General features: G+C 33.5%; 1 protein-coding gene across 2 annotated transcripts in view; it reads right to left on the bottom strand.

The window, feature by feature from the left end:
- LOC118190065 (ribosomal protein S6 kinase alpha-5-like) overlaps positions 1-22,834 on the bottom strand; it is a 480,169-nt gene that overhangs the window by 136,980 nt on the left and 320,355 nt on the right. Inside the window, exon 1 of one of the 2 annotated variants that reach the window (XM_085815144.1) lies at positions 16,271-16,613. The exons of the other annotated variant lie outside the window; for it this stretch is intronic. Coding sequence (XP_085671270.1) covers positions 16,271-16,283 — 13 coding nt within the window. The 5' untranslated portion in view covers positions 16,284-16,613. Of the gene's footprint in view, positions 1-16,270; positions 16,614-22,834 lie in introns of those variants that run through there. 2 annotated transcript variants of the gene reach the window in all.

The following is a 22,834-nucleotide window of genomic DNA, read 5'->3' as shown; positions in this document are numbered from 1 at the left end:
GAGCCCCGCCTAACTACGAAAGCAATGTTGCAGCTACAAGGGATTTTTTCAAACCTCACCGAAAATGTCTTGGGTACCGGGCAGAGACAACCAATCAGATGAAAGTTCTGCTTCTGAAGGATCGCGTGATCCTGATTTGAGTGATAATCGATTACTGTTTAGCATTCAAGTCTCTGTTGTAAGTGAGAATGGTAACCTAGCTACGTGTGTTTCCTGGAATTGTGTGGGTTCTGAGAATTGTCCCTTTCGACGTCAAGTTCCGTGTAGCCGAAACATACTGTGATTGGGACCATAGTGCAACAAGAATCTCAGCTATTACAGTGCACAGACGCCCGCATAATACAGGTCTGTATGCAAGACGACCAGTTGTTTATGTCCCCTTGACCTGAGGACACAGAGGTGCCTGTTGAGGTTGGGCAAGAGAACATGTCTCCTGGACCAGTCAACAATAGGAGTCTGCTTTCTTCAGAGACGAGTCCATCTAATTTTTTACAATAAAGATTCATAAAATGAGTTACAAAAAATTCATGTAGCAAATAGTTTGGTCTTCTAGATTCAACCAAAATAAAATTCATAAATCTTCACGAATTTCACTAATTTAAGGCTTAAACTAAAAACTAACAGCCCCCCCCCCAAAAAAAAAGGTTTATGTAATCAGCATATTTAGGTAAGACCAGAGTCGGACATTCTTGCCGCTCAGTGCAATCTCTCCAAGTTCTAATTTCTGCTACTCCACACCTCTCTAAATTCAAAAAATTCTACTGTCTGTATATTCTGCTGCTTAGTGTCTTCCTTAAAATATAAAAATTCCACCGTTCATTTCCTTCTTTAAATTCTAAAAATTTTGCCACCCTGGCAAGAGCACCAGCCTTGTATGCTGGACTAGTTTTTTGTGGAAAAATTTGAAAGTCCAAATCATACATGAAAACATGAATGCTCACAGTTTAATAAATTTTGCATGCTAAATTAAAAAATTAGAAGACCTACCCTCCCAAAAAATTACTTGCATGCTATACTTACATATTGAAGTATAAATCAATTAAAATTTTTTACAAAAACAGTTTGCAAAAGTAAAGTCAACTAGCCATTGATATCAAATATGAAGCCGATATTGAAACAATAATTAATACTTCCAATAATAGAAATTTCTTAATGAGAATAACAAAATTAAATTATTTTTTGCTAATTGAATTAGAAAATATGCACAACATTGGTTCTAAATATCAGTATTATTTACGTTTTACAGTACATAAAGTGTTTCATAAATGGTTTAAAAAAAAAGACGACATCATCGTTCACGAGATTACACCCATTAAATGTTTTATACTTATTGCCAATTCTTCTTTAGATTTTCCCATATAAACAAATTACCTTTAGCAATTATTATAGTGGAAAGATTTTTACTCTTTTCACCAAACACTAGACATAAAACCAGAACTGATTGAAACCATAAAGAACAATCTTCCCATTTTTTAAACAGATATGTTAAACTGCTAAGGCCATTTTTATGTCCATGCTAGCAACAATGTCTGCAATTTACTTGAGATACACTCTCAGAATTAACTCTTCTACAGAATACGTACTGGAGTTCTACACAGCTTCTAATTTAATTAGATATTGTCAAAATGTCTCTAATAATGAAAAAATATACTTTTTATTTTTTATTTTGCTACAAGAAACTTATAATTATTTACTTTCTCTAATTCTTGATGGTGAAAATTATAATGACAGATTAACGGAAATTTAACAAGTTCATCAATAAACTTCCTAACTTATGATGTTTGTCATAGCTTAACACAATAAGGAAGGAGGTAAGTAATACAGTACAAAGTCCGAGATCCGGAGGTCCAATATCGTGACCTCAAAACCACCAACAAGCTCTTTTTTTGTGTGTGTGTGTGTATGTGTGTGTGTGTGTGTATGCTTTACCATATGTGCATTTGATTTTTTTCCCTCCACAATAAAACACGTGGAGAGTTCCGAGACCTAATTTCACTTCATAAATGCCAAAATTAATACATTAAACAGTTTAGGAATTCTTGATAACAGACAGAATGAGACATACACTGGTGTGCAAAAATTAAGGACGAAGTCGAAAAATTAGCATATCAGCTGAACGAAGTGGCAGAGCGGACAGAAAGACCAATCAGGAGATTAAGTAAGGTGATGTACGGTAGCACATGCGTAGATATGCAGGTAGACGTAATGGGGGAGTGTCTGAGTAGTATAAAGCATGTTGTCGGTGTAAGATCAGTATTTCTGGCAAAGAGATTGCACGCCGTATAGCAGTTAAAATCACACCGAGTTGCTGCCTCAGCGAGAAATGGCGAACAATCAATCTGTTAGATGACATCTGGATGCTTTTACCCGAGGTCGAATCATTGGGAAGTTGGAGGAAGGCCACAGTGTGACAAGTGTGGCTGCAGAGTTCAGAATTGCTCACAGCATTGTTTCACGACTTTGGAGACAATTTCAAACTACAGGAACAGCTATCCGGGGGTTTAGTAGTGGTCGTCCACGAGGAACCACACCCGCAGATGACCAGTATATTGCCTTACAGGCCGGAAGAAACAGGCGGCAGACAGCGGGAGAAATTGCTAGACACACGACACAGGCGACTGGACGACCGATATCGCGTTTTACCGTGGCCAGAAGACTGCACGGTGATGGTCTGTTTGCACGACGCCCTGTACGGTGTGTACCTCTCACGCCTGCCCATCGGAAAACACCGGAATTGGAGGGACAATGAATGGGGACAAGTACTCTTTACAGATGAGAGCAGATTCAGTCTGGAGAGAGCGGGGAAGCCGCAATCATCCCTCGAACATTACTGAAAGGAACAGGTATGGAGGTGGCGGTGTTCTCGTTTAGGGAGGCATCATGCTTGGTAGTGGTACAGACTTTCATATCTTCGACCCAGGTTTAGTCAACGGGACCCGTTATTGTAACGAGATTCTTCTTCCATATGTGCGTCTTTTTAGAGGTGCTATGGGTCCGCAGTTCCTTTTCATGGACGACAATGCACCATGTCATGGCACAGTAGCTGCCGAACAGCTCTTAGAGAGTGAGGATATTGAACATATGGATTGGCCGGCACGATCTCCGGATCTCAATCCCATCGAGCATGTATGGGATTTTCTAGGCAGATGCTTGGCAGCTCGAACCTTACCACCAGTAACGATTCCGGAGCTTCGATTGGCGCTGCAAGACGAATGGGCAGCAATGCCTCAACAACTCATTGACACCCTCATTCTCAGCATGGGCAGACGCTGTGAAACCTGCCTAGCAGTCAGGGAAGATCATATCCCCTATTAAAGACCGGATGTTTCTTGCTGGACACCCATCACAGGGGTGTTTCGGCCTTCAGTCGCATTGTGCTCCATGCTACTTTTTCAATAAAGCTTCTTTTTATCCCTCTGATTTCTCTTTTAGTAAGTGTTGCTTACATTACTCATGTCCTTATGTATTGGGGATCTTACAGTATTAAATGTGTTGTTTTGGAAAGCTTTTGTACAAAGTTATATTGAAAAAACCGTCTCGTCCTTAATTTTTGCACACCAGTGTACTCTGACAGTACAATTATAACAATTGTCAAAGTTTGACAGAATATTATAAAATAAACAAGGTGCATCCTGTTTTTTTTTTTTTTATTTCACTTGTTCCAGCATCTTCTCCATATTCCAAAAATTTTGCTACATGTATGCGTACATATATTTTTCTAAATCCTAAGAATTCTACTGCCTGGTACATTTGCAAAGGTTTTACTGCTCACACTGTTAAAATATTAAGAGTTTTTGTAGTTTCAAATGGCTGGACACTTGCAACTTAATATATTCATTTGATACAGACAATATCCAGTGTTCATTTAAAATTTTTCAAAGGTGCACAACAGGATGTGATTGATTTTACATCCACAAGAATGGGAATGTTTCATCCCAATTTCAATGAAGAATACCACAGGAGAAGGATCTGAAGGACTCTTATCCATCTTCTTCTACCACCAAACTCTAGAAAAGACTTTCAGCTCACCAGTATTTTAAGTGCCCCCATACTGCACTGACATTATAAATATTCAAGCCTTTTCTAAGATTCGTATCCAAGCCCAGTGACAGAAGTGCCTTCAAACAATTAAATTTGCCAAAGGTGGCAACTAACTGCAGAGGCTACTTTAACACAAAAATATCAATTTGGTTACCAATGAAAATTTCTATATCTTTAAGTGCAACATTTTTACCATGTTCTTTCTTAAAATCTAACTATTTAGATATTCACTTTCCAAATCAGCAAAAATATAAAGGGGACAGGCAACTATCAGCTATTTTACATAAAAAATTAATGACTGACAGATGAAGAAACCTAATGGACGCTTTTTGTATAAAGAATACGAGGTGCGACACAGAAAAAAACGAGACTATCTATCTTGAAAAAAGAGTGGAGTTGGCAATAACTGTTTTGGTGATATCCTCCTCTATCCAAGCGGCCAGTTTCGACTTAGCGATCACATCAGTTAGGAGTACTGCATCACTGAGTGAACATGTGCAACTGCATTCTGCCGGAAAAGAATGTCTAACATAAAAAACAGCGAATTAACATCAAGTTTTTTGTGAAACGTAAGAAATCAGCTACAGAGACATTTCAAATATTAACTGAGGCTGTTGAAGACGAAACTTTGTCTCATGTATGTGTGTTTGAATGGCATAAGCAGTTTTCATGAAGAAGGGACACGCATGTCAAAATCAAAATTCAAGGCAATGTTAATCGTCTTCTTCGGCATTTATGGAATTGTAATGATTGAATGGGTTCCTAGCGGTCAGACTGTTAATCAACACTACTACACTGAAGTACTAAAAAGACTTCATGAAAAAAGGCCACACTTGTGGAGTGATGGATAGCTGTTGCACCAGGACAATGCACCCGCTCACACACCCCTATCTGTGAAGCAGTTTCTGAACAGCAAAAACATTGCTGTGATGAAGCATCCTCCTTATTCATCTGATATGGCTACATGTGACTTTTTTTTTATTTCCTAAAATTAAATCTTGATTAAAGGGAAGCCATTTTACCTCAGTTAAAGATGTTCAGGCAAAAACAGAGAATTTCCTGAATGGCCTTAAAAAACACTGTTCCAGAACTATTACCAGCATTGCAGCACCAAATACAGAAGTGTATGAATGCTGAAGGAGACTACTTTGAAGAACATCACAGAGAACTGATTCTGTAAGTACAAAGATTAACTGGACCAGTCTTGTTTTTTGGGGGGCAGGGGGATCACACCTTGTATTACCTAAAAGTTTCTTTTAAAGCTTTTTTCTGAAATTTTTCATAAATGTTTTCTCTTAAGAAGACCTTTTTTTGTCCATTTGTTTTAGTTATGTTTTACATATGTGTACGTCTCTGATTAGACATATGTATGCATACGTCTAATCAGACACGAGGAATTGCCTTCAAAAATCTAAATAAATTGCCTTCAGAAACGACATCAAAGTTAAATTACAACAAATTATTGGTCTTCAAGGACGGTAGCCAAAATGCATACTGGTCAGATGCGGTCAAGTCAAAAATTACAAACGACCTTAAACACAGGAGATGCTGAAAAGAGAAGACTGAGCTCTTCGGAGTCGTAGGAAAATGTGGGGTCGGTTAAACACCCAACTTCTCGGCATTCAGTTTTATAGACAGGAATATAAGAAAACAAATTGAATTCTTTGAACGAATGCAATATTTTTTTACTATGAAAATGGATTATTAAATGATACATTGTAAGACAAGTTACATCTTTTATTAAAAACATAGGAGTAGAAAGACACATATTTGTTACATCAATGGATTTGTAGTGTAAATATTAAGTTCTGCATTTCGAATGCTATGCTACATATATAAGAAATATCCAAGTATCTGAGAAAACAGTCATAACTTTCAACTTTTCAAGTTCAACTTTTTCATGTCTAAGGACCATTTGCCAAAATACAAATACACTGCAGGTCGCTACTTTTTGGTCAATTTTCTAACGCCATGTAAACAGTTAATTGTTTTTGATTCGTAACTTATAAAATAACACAAATCAGACTGCAGAAAATTCTTAAGAATGAAGTTAATCATACTGAAAAATACATTATTGATGCAATTTTTGGTTATATACATATTAGTTAATATGGAATCCTTAAATTATATACAGTACAAAGTCTGTAATCCGGATTCGTCGGGACTTCGGCGATTCCGGATTACAGATAATCATTTAAATCTGGGAAGATGGCATGCAGAAATTATACAATTAAAAATATGAAACTGTAATTTATGAAATAAAGAGCAATTATGATCTAAAGGGTATTAGAATTTACAAAAGAGAAAACTTAATATTTACTTGTTTACTTTATTAAACATTTCTTTCAATGTAAGTTGTCTAAGTTGCTTTTGCTTGCTTTTGTTTTTTGTGCTGAACGTTCATGTGTAAAGCATACAAAAAAAAAGTTTGTGGCTTTGAGGTCTGTATTATACATCATTCCGTATAATGGACATCCGGATTACAGACTTTGTATATCTATATGTATACAAGTTAATAATAATTTATTTCCTAAACAATATTGATTAATTGATTATATTATCTCCTAAGTTTAATTAAAGTAGAATTATTTTAAAAGATTGAATCCATACTAGTAAGTTATATTTTGAAAGATATTTTGATGAATTTAAGATCATACAACATTTTATATGTATATAAGCATATATGAATGGAACAAAATATGTAATTAAAAGATGCCTGAAAATAGGTATAACAATTTTTTATTATACATATAATATTTATGTAATTATTTTGTGTATTATTTTATTTCTATATATTTTATTATGATCAAATAATCAATAGATATATTTTTGAAGTATAAATCAAAGAAGTAACTAGGCATGATTCTGGTACTTAATTTGGAATGAGCTTTGCAAATTAAAACAGAAACCATGATATATTATTTGCAGTTCTCAATTTTCAAAACATATCATTTGGAGCAGTTAATTCTGTTCATATATTTAATTTGTCACTATAACATTTCCACTAATCAAATCCAAAAATAAAATAAGTTCTAATGTTAAATTTAATTTTTAATTAATTTATAAAATTAAATTTATAAGTGATTCTTCAAATTGTTGTCGCCAAATATTATTTCCCTGTATTATTTTTAACAAAATTAAATAATGAAGATTCTGCATGTATGAATGTAGATTTCTCACATTTATAAAAAAATGATGGTACCTAGAGCCATTAAATTATAAATAATGTATTCCTTCAATTAAACATGTCCAGCTGGAAGCCCAAATTTCGAATTTTTTTTTACTATTTATTTCATATTTTATAAAACTGTAATGAATTTTTGATAAACAAACTGAATGATATGAAAGCGAGCAGTGGCAATACTGCTCGAAACAGAACATTTTTATCTTAGCACAGGAGAGAGTTGCCAATCGGAAAAAATGTAAAATATTTATTTATCTTTCAATTTTAATTAAGAAAGTGATCTCCATGAAAGCAATGTGATGCCGCTACTAGACGTAAAATGAAGTAAAATTCTTCTATCTTCCACGGGTCAGTGTGTTGCTATTCAGTAAAGCCTAAGATACTTCCATAGTTAATCTGGAACGTTACTGAATAATAAACTAAGACCTTAAAGGCAATAAGCGGAGCTCTTGAAAACATTTTTTTACTACTTTCTGATGTGATCGATTTAAGTAAACGTTTAAAATCATGACCTGTTTAATTAGAAGATTCAATATTTTTATGAAAGTATATTAGCTGGACTCATTAAAATCATTATATAATTTTTTATGATAACTATATTAGGCGGCTGGCTGTAGGAGCAGCTAGTTTTTAAAAAAGTAATATAGGGAATATAAATATGCTTTTTTTTAAATATATTGTGATTTTGCTGTTGAACTGAGTTTTATGTGGCATAAGTTAGATGAACATAACAATTAATATACAAGCTTAACACATAAAAAGTTAATTATGAAAAAAAAAAAAAAAACTGTTAGCCATCTTACTAAGAAAACTGGATACTGATCTGAAAACCTGGGAAAAACTAAAAAGAATATAAAAATGTATGCCAACACTTAACACTGCTTCTAACGTTCTAAACATATGCTGCTATTCAGCTTTTAAAATTTTTTTTGGATTATTGTGTTGAACTGAATATGGCATAATTGCGATGAAAAATATGCTTAAAAAGAATTTAAAAAAAAACAGTTAGCAGAAATGAATACAACAGCAGACTGGTAGACTGTGTGTTCAACGAGAGTGTACAATACCTTAAAACTTTTTTGGGTAACCATTAAAATATAAAACCTTTCAGATTTTTCCTTTCTTTTTATTATTATTATTGTAAATTTGGGAGGGGGCGCAAGACAAATTTTTGCATAGGAGCCTGAGTTCTAGTTACGCCACTGCATATGTGTGCTTGTATGCATGCATTTCTGAATCTGGACCTCGTAACAGAAAAGCACCACATTATCTAATAAGATATCCTTATTTCCATTTCTCTTCAATTTGAATCTCTCCTGTCTTTATTTTTGTCTTTGCTACTCCTTAGGTCTTAAATCATCCATAACTAATTAGAGAAGGTGAAGGCAGAATAATACACCAAATGTCTGTTCATGTTCACTTTGATGTGAGGGATCAGTTCTTGTATCAGGCTGGCATAAAGTTCGACAGAATAGAAAGGTTTGGAATGACCTTCACAGGTAGTTCCAAGGGTCTGTGTTAGTTAAAAAGATGAAAACAATCACTATGTTCACGAATCCATTTTTTAAAATTTACAGGAATATTAAAAAAATTATGGAATAGGGTACTACCTCGCTAAAGGGAAAACTGTACGAGGAAATACAATAGTATATTCAGTACAAAGTCTGAACATCCATTATCCAGAATGATCCAAAATCCTGACCTCAAAACCACCAAGAACGTTTTCTCGTAGGCTTTACGCATACGCATATGATTCCTCCCCCCTCTGCGCATAATAAAACATCTGGAGAATACAGATTCTTAATTTGTGTGGACACTAAATAAAATATTTTGTTATTGAAGAAACAATCATTTTAGCATAAATTTGTATGATCAGTAATTTGGCTCCGTGGCTGCATATCTGCTTGGCACACATCTCAAACCGAAACATTCCACATAGATACATCGTTGATTTGATGCCAACCTGGCGAATCATTATTTATTATACTTTCCTTTCATCACCGCATTTTATCAAAGCATGACAACTTGAGTAATGACTCATGCAGCAATGCCTACACAATTTTTTAATGTTAGTTAATAAAGGAGTATCGTAACCAATTATGTTGTACTACGCTTGGTGACGATTACAGATTTAAGTTAAATGCACTAAGAAATGTTGACAAGGAAAAATTTACCAAAAATTTCTTTCCATATGCTAAAAATAGATTTTCTTGATGATACTCATAGATCCAAAGATTACATTTAGGGCTATTTTAAATAAGAATAACTGATTTGTTATTAGCATAAACCCAGAACCAGCATCAGGGCTTGTATGGCTGCACCAGGTTTTAGGACCCACAGAGACTGCATCAGGCAGTAAGATATCTAGTACCGGCCCTCAATAAGGCTTAAGAATATGTGAGAATTTATTTATTCAAAACTTTGATAAGTATTAAGCATGTGCAAGAAATACACATAAGTATAACAAATAACTAAACTAATACAATTCAGGCTTAATTGTCTCAGTGTGCAATGGAAGCAAGATAAAATTTAATGGAACAACTTGTTGCTAGATGCCAAACTCATGATGCAGTGACTAGTAACTGCACAGCCAAATATGTATATTCGCCGAAGTTTCGACGAGTCCAGATTTCGGGCTTTGTACTGTATTTTCTTTGCCACCATTTAGCTACAAACAAGAATATACACAGCAATGATTTTTGCACTTTTCACAAAAATTCAAAAGCTGAATACATTTATTATTCTAGTACAAAAAATCCAGCTCTAAAATCATTAAGGCCAATTGTATAATCAGAAATAAATTAATAACAAAATGCACATGGAAAGATCTGCATCAGAGTGATCATTCACTATACAAATGTACAGTCAAAAGTCGTTAATTCGGACACCCATAATCCGGAATGATCTATAATTCGGACCTCAAAGCTAAAAACTTTTTGCGCATTGACACATGTGCATAGGCGTTTACGCGTGCACGTAAGACCTTTACGACTGTGCATTTGCGTGTGTGCAAGCGCAGAATACATTTTCGCATGCGCGTTTAATGTATAACGGACGGTATAAGCTTAAATTATCTAATTATCTATTTCAGTTAATGTTGATGATTGCGTTGTTACTTAATCTTCGAATTGGATGAGGCTTATTATTTTTTGCAGACTGTAAGAGCAATTTTATAAAAGTAAACTTGAACTTTCGATTATGTCAAATAGAATTTCTGATGCTGGAGCTCCCAAAGGATCTACAAAACGAAAGTATGTTTCGATGTCCGTCAAACAAAAAGTGGAATTGCTACAAAAAATGGATAAAGACATGAAGAAGGTGACAGAGAGGTTAGTGAAAACTAAAAAATCTCGATTGACAAGTTAGTCGGTATTCTTGGCACAGCAATTACGGGACTTGAACAGCGGAACTTTGTAACTGAACAAGAAATTATGTCTGTTTATAGAATTAAAGAGAAAGTATTATCACATAAAACAAAGCAACTTAAACAACTTGCATTGAGAGAAATGTTTAATAAAGTAAACAAATAAATATTAAGCTTTTTTTTTTTTATAAATTTTGATACCCTTTAGATCATAATTGTTCTTTATTTCATAAATTACGGTTTCATATTTTTAATTTTAGAATTTCTGCATGCCATCTTACGAGATTTAAACTGACGATCTATAATCTGGAAAAATCGATAATCCGGAATCGAAGTCCCGACGAGTCTGGATTAACGACTTTTGATTGTAATATATTACACTAATTGCAAAAAGGCAGCTGTTTATGGCATTATTGGCATAATTCTTACAAATGAGACAATCGAAATATTCCATATAGACTATACAAGGGAAGAGGTTAAGAACAAATCCACGTTTCTTGATGATCCGAATCAGTGTTGGTACCTTTTCAAAAATGCTGATTCGTACACTTTGAAATTCAAATGTTTACAAAAGAAAAAAAATTACGTTTTAATAATCATTATATCTATATTTATTATTATTTTACTTTGCTATTTTATTTATTATTTATTAAAAATATTTAATTTAATAATTATTTTTAAAATTAATAAACTGATTTGTCTTCTTTTGCTTTATAAAAATATTCATCAGCAAAAAACTAATCTCAAACGAAACATCTGAGCAGCAAGACAAAAAATATGAATTTTACCCTTTTACTTGTTTATTTTCTTTAATTTACATTTATTACATATGTTAAGTAATATATATATTCAGAACTCTTTTGGTTACCATGAATAATTAAACAGAAATAAAAAACTTTAAATTAAAACTGCCACATTCGCTTTTACAATATTTAGAGGTTTAAAAAGGTATTTCGGTTGATCTTTACAATATGGTAACTGGTAGTTTGGCGACATTTTGGAGGCGATAAAGGTTACTACCTGGGACTTTGGTAATAATGTGAGCAGTACTAAGTTCCGATTACGCATTATTTTGTGTGAGGGAAATGAGAGATCATGGGATATGTCATGTGATATTAATGGACGAATTACGGTTCTTGAATCGGAAAAGGGGGGAAATCGGGAAAAAATCTCGAAATTTTGTATTTGGTTTATTCTGTGTTGTGTGAAACAGTGTTCGTGAATTTTTGGATCCCATGGCCGTAACTAAAGAAAAGTTTATCGGACACATAATAAAGATTCTGAAGATTAGGTAAGTTAGTATTTTTAATTATTTGAGGATATTATTTTTATGCATTGTTCTAAATGTAAGGTGGAAGTAAAGGAATTTGGTATTATTGGGAAAATTGTTATTAGCAATGACTTAGTTTAAAGTAATTAGGATTGTAAGGTAATTTTTATTAATTTAATGTATGTGCTCATTTATATTTTAAGTAGTGTTTTTTAATTTAATTATATTTTAATTAAATGATAGTTATTTTGTGAATTTTATGTTTGTAGGAATTTGGTATACGTTATCAGGTAATTTCATATATGTTCTTTTTACCGGGTTTAAAGATGGAGAAAATTGTCATGTGTTTTCGTGAAATTTTTCTAATTTATGAGAAAAAAGCAGTGTACATGGATGTAGTGAAGAGTGTGCGCAATGCCATTTTTGTGCAATTCTGGGATTTTTTTTAAGTAAAAATAAGTCGACGTGTACATGGTTTAGTGATGTTTTAATTAAATGATAGTTATTTTGTGAATTTTATGTTTGTAGGAATTTGGTATACGTTTAAGTTGAAGTAAACGTGCATGGAAATAATTTAAATATTTGATACTAAGTATTTGTAATGCTTGCGGTATGAATTCGTTGGTGACGTGTATAATGTAATAGATGATTTAGATGTAAAAGTTTTTGGATATTTTATTTATTTTATATGTGGAAATGTTCATATTTGGAAAGGGTAAATACTTTTTCGCAATCAGGTAATTTCATATATGTTCTTTTTACCGGGTTTAAAGATTGAGAAAATTGTCATGTATTTTCGTGAAATTTTTCTAATTTATGAGAAAAAAGCAGTGTACATGGATATAGTGAACAGTGTGCGCAATGCCATTTTTCTGCAATTCTGGGATGTTTTTTTAAGTAAAAATAAGTCGGCGTGTACATGGTTTATGTGTATGTGTTATTTTGAAAAACGCGTAAGGAGTATGGTATTGTGCACTTTTTCCCAATTTTGCAGTGAATATTTGTCATGATTAAGCAGTTTTGTTAGATAAAATTTCTAGCATAAGTGTAATTCGGCTAGTAGATTGTTGGAAGAAGTGTTCAGTAGATAAAAAGAAAAGAAACATGTCTTTACTTCGTGAAGACAAAATGGCAGCGGGAAAAAAAAATAGAGGGTTGCTGTAGGAGAGTTGGTCGCCAAATTTTCGCCAAAAAACGCCAAGTTACCATAATGTAAAGATCAACCGGTATTTCTTACTACAAGCGGGCCCTCAAAATTCAGTCACTAATTGACCTCTATGCTTAAATAACAAAATGTAACATGTAGCAAATTTAATGGCAAAATACCTAGATTGATTAGCGATTCAATCTTGGCGGGCGCTATAATAAGGAAATACCACTAAAAGTTCAAAATTATATTTTCCGTCATTGCTGGCCTTACTTACTTAGTAAGGGGGATGGGTACTATTATATTCATTATCTGTTGACATAAAATACTTGCAAATTAATTTTTTATTTAATACTAATTTCTCAATTTCTATGGAAAACACATAACTCAGTATGGTCAATGAATCTGAAAACTGGCCTGATGGCAACAATGGACAGAATTAAATGGCATCAAAGCAGAAGCCTGGAGCTTATTTTTAATCAAGTTAAGAATGAATAATAGCTCTAGAAATCCAGAGCACCGGAAACAACTTCCCAAAATGAATTTCTAATGGACTTTCATTAAGATTCTGACCACCTTAAGTAAGCTTTTAAAAAATTTCCAGGTACAGAAACACACCTTCAGCTTTAAAGAAAACTAATTCAGAAATAAATTTTTTACAAGCATCAGTACATTCAATCAGACATACAGTGTCTCATAAAAGTGATGGGACACTTGTGCTTTACAAAAGGAAACTGTAATAAAATAAATTTAAAAAACATGTAAAAATTTTTTGTGGGTGTGTTTCATACTTAAATTTAGTAACAATTATTACATAAGATACATCACCTCAAAATATTAAAATATTAATTTAATAAAAATACAATTGTTCAGAACGAAGCAAAAAATGTCTCACATAAGTGATGGGACACCATTAGATACTACTACGTACTACAATAAAAATATTTTTTTGGGTTTTTTTTTTTACTCAAAAGCAAGTGGCAATAATTTATAAAATCGTCTGCAGTATTTCTCTCCAGTTTGTTTTGGAAATTTTGTGTTTTTTAGCTCTGTGCAGCCATAAATGCTAAACGAAAAGAAACTTTGCCTGAAATTCGAAATTTAGTTATTAATTTGCATATTGGAAGTGGAAAATCTATTAGAGAAACTTCTGAAACAGTTAACTTGAGTTATTCAACAGTTTTCAATATCATTAAATGATATAAAAAGAATCATATGATTCAGGATAAAAGAAGACCTGGCCGACCATCAAAGCTATCCAATGGAATAAAGCGAATTATTGTTCGAAATATTAAAAAAATACAAGAATGAGTGCTCCTAAAGTTGCTGCTGATTTACAAGCAGTATTATATGGAGTAATTGTTAATCCTGAGACTATTGGAAGAGTAATTCGATCTGCTGGATATCATGGTAGAGCAGCCAGGAAAAAATTCTTCGTAAGTGAAAAAAATAGAAAACTCAGAATGGCTTTCGCAAAATCCAACATAAATAAGAATTCTGATTACTGGAATGAAGTTATATTTGCTGATGAGAGTAAATTTAATATATTTGGTTTTGATGGTAGAATCTTGGTGTGGAGAAAACCCAGGGAAGAATTTCGCAAACAGAACTTGGTGCCAACAGTAAAACATGGTGGAGAAGGAGTTATGGTATGGGGGCGTATGTCGTCCGCTGGAGTTATTAATCTTGTTTTTATTGACAGTATAATGGATCAATACAAGTATATTGACATTTTAAATCAAAATTTGAAATCTTCAGCACGAAAATTGAACCTTCATAACGATTTTAAATTCTACCAAGACAATGGCCCCAAGCACACTGCTTTGAACGTTAGACGCTGGCTGCTGTATAACTATCCTGAAATAATAAAAACACCACCACAATTTCCAGACTTAACTCCCATAGAGAATATTTGGTAAGAATTGGAATCAAGAATTCACAAACACACCATTTCTTCAAAGCAACAATTAAAATCGGTGCTTCAAGAAGAATGGGGTAAAATCGCTCAGAAATCATAAAAAAATTAGTCGAATCCATCCCAAGATTAAATCATGTTTTAAAAGTAAAAGGAAATCCAACAAAATATTAAAACCTTTTAAAAAGTAAAATTTTTGGATAAATATTTGATGGAAAAGTAAGTGTCCCATGACTTATGTGAGCCATTTTTTGCTCCGTTCTAAACAATTGTATTTTTATTAAATTAATATTTTGAGAAAATGTATGTTATGTAATAATTGTTACTAAATTTAAGTATGAAAGTACACACCCACAAAAAATTTTTACATGTTTTTTTATTTATTTTACTACAGTTTCCTTTTGTAAAGCACAAGTGTCCCATCACTTTTGTGAGACACTGTAATTCATGATACCAAATCATAATAGAACTCCCTAATTTGAGAACAAGTGATAGAATACAGAAAAACTCTGAAATAAAACGGGAAGAGTTTAACACTTTTAACATATCATGACCAAGCACAAGTTTAAAAACTCAGATGTAAATCCTTTTGAAATGCAATGTAAGTAATGATATGAATGATTATAGAATAAAAGTTAACTGGACATTAAAAAAGTAATGAATTCGAACATAATTTTCAAAAGTTACGGGCATATAAATTACGGAAGCAACATTAACATAATTAAACATAATATAATGAAATAAAGTTCTTCCCAAATAATCAGATTATTTTTTTACAGAAATTTCAAAAAGAATTAATTCGGCATAAAAACCACCTACTAACAACATAACGATCTCCAATTACACAGCTCTAAGCCTAAAAATTTAATAATTGTTCTGAAATAGTAATGTTGGCGACATATTATGATACACACACTTAAAATATGACAAATTCCCTTACAATGCATATTAAATTCTGGATTTTTATTAACCAAAATTTTCATTTTATTTTATAGGTAAAGATTTATGTAAACATTTCATATAAACATATTACTTCCTTCATTGTAGTTTCAACAATAAACACCTTTTTTCTGGATAAAAAACCTTTCTCCGTGAATCGCACTTCCTGGTAGAGAGCTCTTTGGCATTTTGCCATGGTAAGAAAACTGCTAGAAATTTAAAACTGTGAAGTGCGGAATATATGTTAACGGTTGCTAAGTGTAAAATAATTTTGATCTAATGGGATCATGGATAAATGTTACCCTTCAACGTAATTTATGAAAACTTTAGAATAACAAATGCGTGACCTCAATTCCTACTAAATTCAATACACATCCAGATAGACACGGAAAAATATAAAAATAACATACCTGGTTGAACCATAGCGTATCCACAATAATTATATGCCGTTATTCCACATACGTCTTTGGTTTAATTGGTTTATCACAGGTCCAGAGTTAAAGGTTAATGAATAGCCTTTCACACAGCATGCATGCCACGTAAACTTATTAACTAGTATAATAGTTGTAAACTTTTACACTGCAGTCGTATAAATTACGTAAGATTGGACGGCGTCATTATTCACAAAAATCTCAAGTGATTATTACAGCAGAAAATAAATATAAATAATAAGTTTGCTGGATGCGGTACAGGTTTTTCGCAAACAGTGACCGCTTGTTCTCGGTAACATCCGCGTAATAACAGACTGAACTAGATTACGAGAGAGTCAGCTGGTCGCAAGAAACCAGAAGGCACCTTCGACCAATGAGAGATTAGCTTTAGGGTTATCAGTATTCGAGGGCAAGTAAAAGCCAGCCAAAGAGTAGCCAAGTATAGTAAAATCGCCAAAGAAAAGTTGAGAAAAACGTTCTTTGAATCGATAAATTAAATACTTAACTATTTTCAGACTCGTTTGAATCGATAAACCAAAATACCAAACTAAAATATTTTTTCGACTCGTTTTATTATTCTGCAGATAAATGTTTGCAGATGGTTTCGGAGAATTTTCGGTATTCTTTTTCCACTGACAGCATAAACATGTTTTCATTTTCAGTTATCTATTCACGTGCATTTTAGGTAACACATTTTAATATCTAACGCAATAATCAAAATAAAATATTTAATACGTGTAACTGACTCAAATATCGGAACAAAAATTCCGGTGCAGATATACTGTTGATGAAAATATTGTTTCTATAATATTATTTGTTTCAGAGTATTATTTCATCAGTAATATGTCAGGAGGAAGAGAATTGTGATTTTAATTTTGTAAAAAATCGCTGGGGTTGGCAACAATCAAAACAATAATAATAATTTTAAAAAAATCTGAAAGTTTTCAGAATTTATATTACGCCCGAAAGGTTCCCCCCTGTCGTGTGTTACCTTTATTTATTAAATACAATGTTCTTCGCACTTAAACCATAAAATTCAATTCAACAGCAATATCACAATTTAAAAAGAGCATGTCTTTAGAATTTCCAATACACAGTCTCGCGCGCTGGAGATTTAAAAAAAAATTGGGGAGGGGGGCGTAGAGTTTTGCCATTGCTCGCTTTGAAATTGTTGAGTTTCTCAACCAAAAACTCATAAATGCTTTACAAAATATGAAATAGATAATAAATTCCAAATTTGTGTTTCCAGATGCCCACGACGTATGTTACTCAAAATTTGATGGCTTTAGGTACCACTGTTTTTATCACAATGCGAGAAACTTACACACATCTATGCAGATTCTTCATTATTTAATTTCTTTAAGCATAATACAGGGCGATAATATTTGGTGGCAACAATCTGTAAAGTTAAACGCCGTTCATAGCGAAACGCCGCAAAATGCCAAAACGAAATTAACAGGCATTTTGAGCTAACGGCCTTTGGGCTAACAATGATTTATCCAGTTATGATCTTAAGCTCTAATTTTTAACATTTCAGAATCTGAATTCGAAAAGAAAAATACAATTGCTTTCGTATAATTAACGGTTTAATTTTGGGAAAACAAAAATATTTTATAACTGCAGCATGTATAATCTTAATTATCACTTAGTAATGCATCAGGACTTATTAATTCAGCGTAAAAGGGAATGAATTAAATTCTGAGTTCAAATTAATAATAAAATTATTGAAAGAACAATTTTCTTCCACTTAATTTACAAGATCTACCCACATTTTTAATCCAGCATTCGGAAAAGAAAAGAGGATTCTTTTATATTTCATTCAAATTTTATGATTTTTGTAGAAACATTTGAGAACTTGTAGAAAACTACTCTTCGTAAAGTAAAATTGCCGCCATAAATTTCGTGAATACCAAGTAATTTCCCTTAAAAAGTGTCTCAGTCTTTACACAACTACTACAAGGATTATCTTAAACTGACAGCCTACAACGATAATTTTTAACGAACATGGGAATGAAAGATTATATTTCTAAGTAAAGTGAGCATCCCTAAATACGCATTCAGTATTCTCAAATATACAAAAAATTACACTAGATAACCAAATTTTGTGTAATTAAGAAAAATATGGAAACATCGCTTTCATTTATTGCAAAAATTTAATGCAAGGAATTATAATTTATATCAAATATTGCGTCATATAAAATCCATTATAATAATAATATGCAGTTTCAAAAAGACTGACTTTTCAGTTTTATTGAAAGGTTATTTCAGCAATAAAATGGAAAAAGAAACGCAGTTTATATCACCCTTCCGTTTCATTAACAAATAATAAAGAACCTGTCTGTATACATGGTGGCTGACATTGTAGAAACCTTAGGTGTTTTTTTTGGGAGGGGGGGAAGCAGGAGAAGTGAAAAATGAGCAACGCCTTCGGTGGGAGTCGAACCACGGAGCTCTGAAATACGCGCCCAGCATGCAGGCCACTACACAACGAAGCCACGCTAAGAAGGCGGGAGAAACACCTTATAACATATGTTTTCGAACACTTGCATTGCTTAGTTATTTATTTGAACTTTTTAAAAATTTATTAATCCCTTAAAAAAAAAAAAAAAAAAAAAAAAAAAACCTGTTTGTCTTGAAAAAAAATTATTTTCTTTGAATACTTATTTACCAAAAACTCTTTGCTTTTCACTTACTCTGTTTACTCTTTGTTCCGCATCAGCTTGGTTAAAAAAAAAAAAAAAAAAAAAAAAAAAAATGAAAGTGAAGGTGAACTCATAAATATTTGGACACTTTAAATAATGTTTTTATATTTAATAATTCGAAAATAACAAAACAATATTTTGTTGGACATATTTATAGGTAAAATTAAATTTTCACACATTGTGGCTTGGATTCCTTTATTTATTTATTTTGTGTGTGTGTAAGTTATGTTCTACATTGTACTATTCCATCGTAACAAGTTGTTTTAGAAGAGCTTTCGAAGAAACCTCTTTTATTCTTTCTTATACAGGCTCCATAGAATTTAAATGCGGAGAATATAGAGGAGTTTTCACAACTTCAAAACAGCAATCACATGCGAAAGTTAGGATCGTTATCTCGATAGAATTTGAATGGCATCGAAAATCATCGACACCTAGAACCACTAGATTTTGAACACACACATAGAATTTGAATGGCATCGAAAATCATCGACACCTAGAACCACTAGATTTTGAACACACACATAGTCCTATTTTCGGATCCAAATTCGAAATTTTTTATTTCATACTTTACACGAATTTAATAAACTTTTTAATAAAAAATTCAGTGGTTTAAGAAAACATGTTTATTAATAAAAAGTTCATCAAGTTGAAGGGTGGCAACATATCGCTTTTAAAAGCAATATGTTGCCAAAATGTAAGATATCTATATTTCAAATTGAATCACAAGTCTTAGTTATTTAAAAGAAATGGGCTGTCACTCGAGGAAGTCTTTCAAATTTAATAATACTAATAAAAAAAAAACTCAGCGATTTAAAGCAACAAGTATTGCAAATGCCCAAAATACAATATTTTTATCTTCCAACACACCAGTGGGTTGCCATTCGAAAAACGTAAAATATTTAGTTCCCGCCCCCATCTCTGAATTTAATCAGTCTGAGTGATTGAGAAACTTAGTTTGTTAATCAATAACAGAATAAATAAAAAAATAATAAAAGCAGTTCTTTATCTAGTAAAAAAGCACCATCCTAGGTGCTTTGTAATATTTTAGTAACCATAGAAAACAGGCTTTCATTTCACTAATCGCTGGTTTACCAGTTTAAGATGATACGATGACTTACGATGATTGAAATATTTAATGATCAGTTAATACTGTCCTTTTTCGAAGATTTTCATGGCAAAGAATAGGCTGATTCCATCTTTACGGAACTGTGCACTTATCCTTTCCAACCCGAGAAACTGAATATTTACGGGCACCAATATATTCCAGCTCGACTTTATTGCGCCTTCAGGATGAAGATGAAGATGGACTGTAGGTGAAGGATGTACTGTAGGTGAAGGATTTACTGTAGGAAGATGTACTGCAGGTGAAGATGGACTGTAGGGGAAAAACTATAGGTGACTCCAGTTTTTCGGGGACATCGGTCGTCGCCCAACCCTGGAATCCTATTGCTGCAGCAAATAAAAGTGGAGGCATTCACACACGAAAAATATACTTACGTTCTGCTCAACAAATATCCTGACGGAGATGTCAAGATCTCCGCGCACAGAGATGATGAAAGCTTCTTGGACACTTCGTGCTGCATTCCCACACTCAGTTACGGTGCGACGCGAGTGATGCATTGATGCAATTTAAATAAATTTAAATGCAGAAAGAATTATATGACTCACATTCTGAGTCTGGATCGCTTCTAGTGATGAAACCGCCTACCTCCCAGTGGAGCGGTGTTTGGTACACCAGGGTACCTGGGCCGAAGGCCCTACCCCTTGTAGAACAGCTAGACGTTTCGATTTTTGACAGGAAATAACCAAGATGAGGACCTAGAATTGTTGTGAGAAAGAAAATGTATAATTACACGACAAAAAAGTACTTAATCTTGGATTACAAAAGCTGTTAAGTCCGCCGAAACAGGTAGAAAGCGCTAAGCTGGTACGAACAATTCTGCGAATCATCGAAAAGCACGGAATTCAGGATGCTAACATCTGATTCGCCGGAGCCAGTCACGTGGGAGGTCACCCTCCCAGGAGCTGACCTCGGCGATGCTGCTTAGAAATCCCGTTAAGGGACATAGATGCGATGTAGAATAGTTGAAAAGTAAGTTTCAAATCGACACTGGATTGCAGAGTCCTAGAACTCTTCTTCGGCAATCTTCATTAGATAAACTGCAGCTGTAAAGCATATTGAAAGTTTTTCAGCAGTGGTTTTGGCTTTTTTGATGCTCGTAAGTGAGTGCATGATTTTTTCTATGAACATTTGTAGTTTGTCTTCATCATTTTTAGGTGTTCGTTGGTTAGGTCTCCCTTTTAGGACTTCGCTGTAGAGGGTATCTCTAACTAAGGGTGTTTTTACATCAGGTTCTTCAGAGAGGCGCGGGAACTTATCCTCAGTCAGCGTTGTGATAGCTTTTTTCCGGATTGTTTGACGTCTGTCAAATTTCTTTTTGTAGACTTCACAGCCGCGATAACTTGCGACATGATTTTTGCCGCAGAATAGACAGGTTGGAGTACCATCTTGGTTCTTTGGGCAGGTATTGCTGCGATGGCTGTCGCCGCACTTACAACATCTTGTTTCATTTGTACATAAGTGCTGGGAGTGCCCCCACTCCTGGCATCTGAAGCACTGTAGCGGTCGTTTCTTCGGGCTGTTTTTTTCAATCCTAATACTTAAGCTGAACATACAGTTCAACTGAAATATTGCCTTTCCTGCATCATTCCGTTTCAGCTGAAACCGCCTACGAATGTAGTCTGGAAACAAGGTATCCCATCCCAACCCGAAGTGAAGACTATTCGAGCACGTTTGACGTCTAGAAAAATTATATTTCCGCAAGTGAAGTGTTCTTCTGATGAAATGGACTTCGGTTATTAAGATGACAAAATTAACTGCATAATCCCCAAACCGTGTATGAATAAAAGGACTTTTCTGTGCATGAAAGCATGTTTAGATAATGAGATACTCGAGATACCCCCTGGCTGAGTCGGCAATCAAGTCATCACGAGATCATGATGAAGAGATCAATTGTTGGATTGATGGAACGGATGATCAATTGGAACGGATGTGTAGTCTTTCCTAGAATTCATTCACGTTCGAATTCATATAAGCACAACTTTTTAGAAAAGAATAATAGTAACTGTGGATCTTCTCTTGAGGGTGTGACTATGAGTCCTGCGACGTGGTATGATTTCATGAACAAATTACCAAACTTTAATTTCTAGTATTCGAAAGTATCCTTCATAGCCAACAATCAGGTGGCGGTATTCTGTGCAAACGCGCAATGTGTTTGTTCTTCAACAAATTCTTAAAAGCTTTTTTTGAAGGTGATTTCCGCATCGCAACAGATTGTTTAGAATTAAGAGTCAATATCAGACCGATAAACTTTTAGATTTATACAGTGAAATAACACAGACTATCCAAACTGCTCTTTTTTAAAATGTGTTACTGGATGAGATAAGACAACGGCAATCAAAATGCCAGCAGCTGGAACATTTAATTAGCGAGCAATGTACACAGAAAGTTAACAATGTTATTTACGAGTTCTTAACCCAGTCTCAGTGAGGTATTTATCTGTGAGAGATGTGTAGTCGATCATTCAAGTCAGTGCTGCCACCCCTGTATAATGGAGATGACTCGGGAAAAAGCTTTGAATAATACTGACAAAGCAATATTGTCAATGAACTTTAAAAGACTTGCTCAAAAACTTTACGTAGAACTTGCTGTTGTATTTATGAGAATGAAGACTTTTTAAAGAATATTTCATTGTCACCTTTACATGATCGAATAGAAAATTTGTAAGAAAATAACTATTTTAGTTAAGTATGTATTTTAATAAAAAAAAAAGTTTTATTT

This window comes from Stegodyphus dumicola, chromosome 4, assembly GCF_044657685.1.
Source record: "Stegodyphus dumicola isolate Sdum_Otavi_A_Nest chromosome 4, ASM4465768v1".
Lineage (NCBI taxonomy): Eukaryota > Metazoa > Arthropoda > Arachnida > Araneae > Eresidae > Stegodyphus > Stegodyphus dumicola.
Note: the sequence above shows the minus strand (reverse complement) of the source record. Positions and strands in the feature narration are given on the sequence as shown.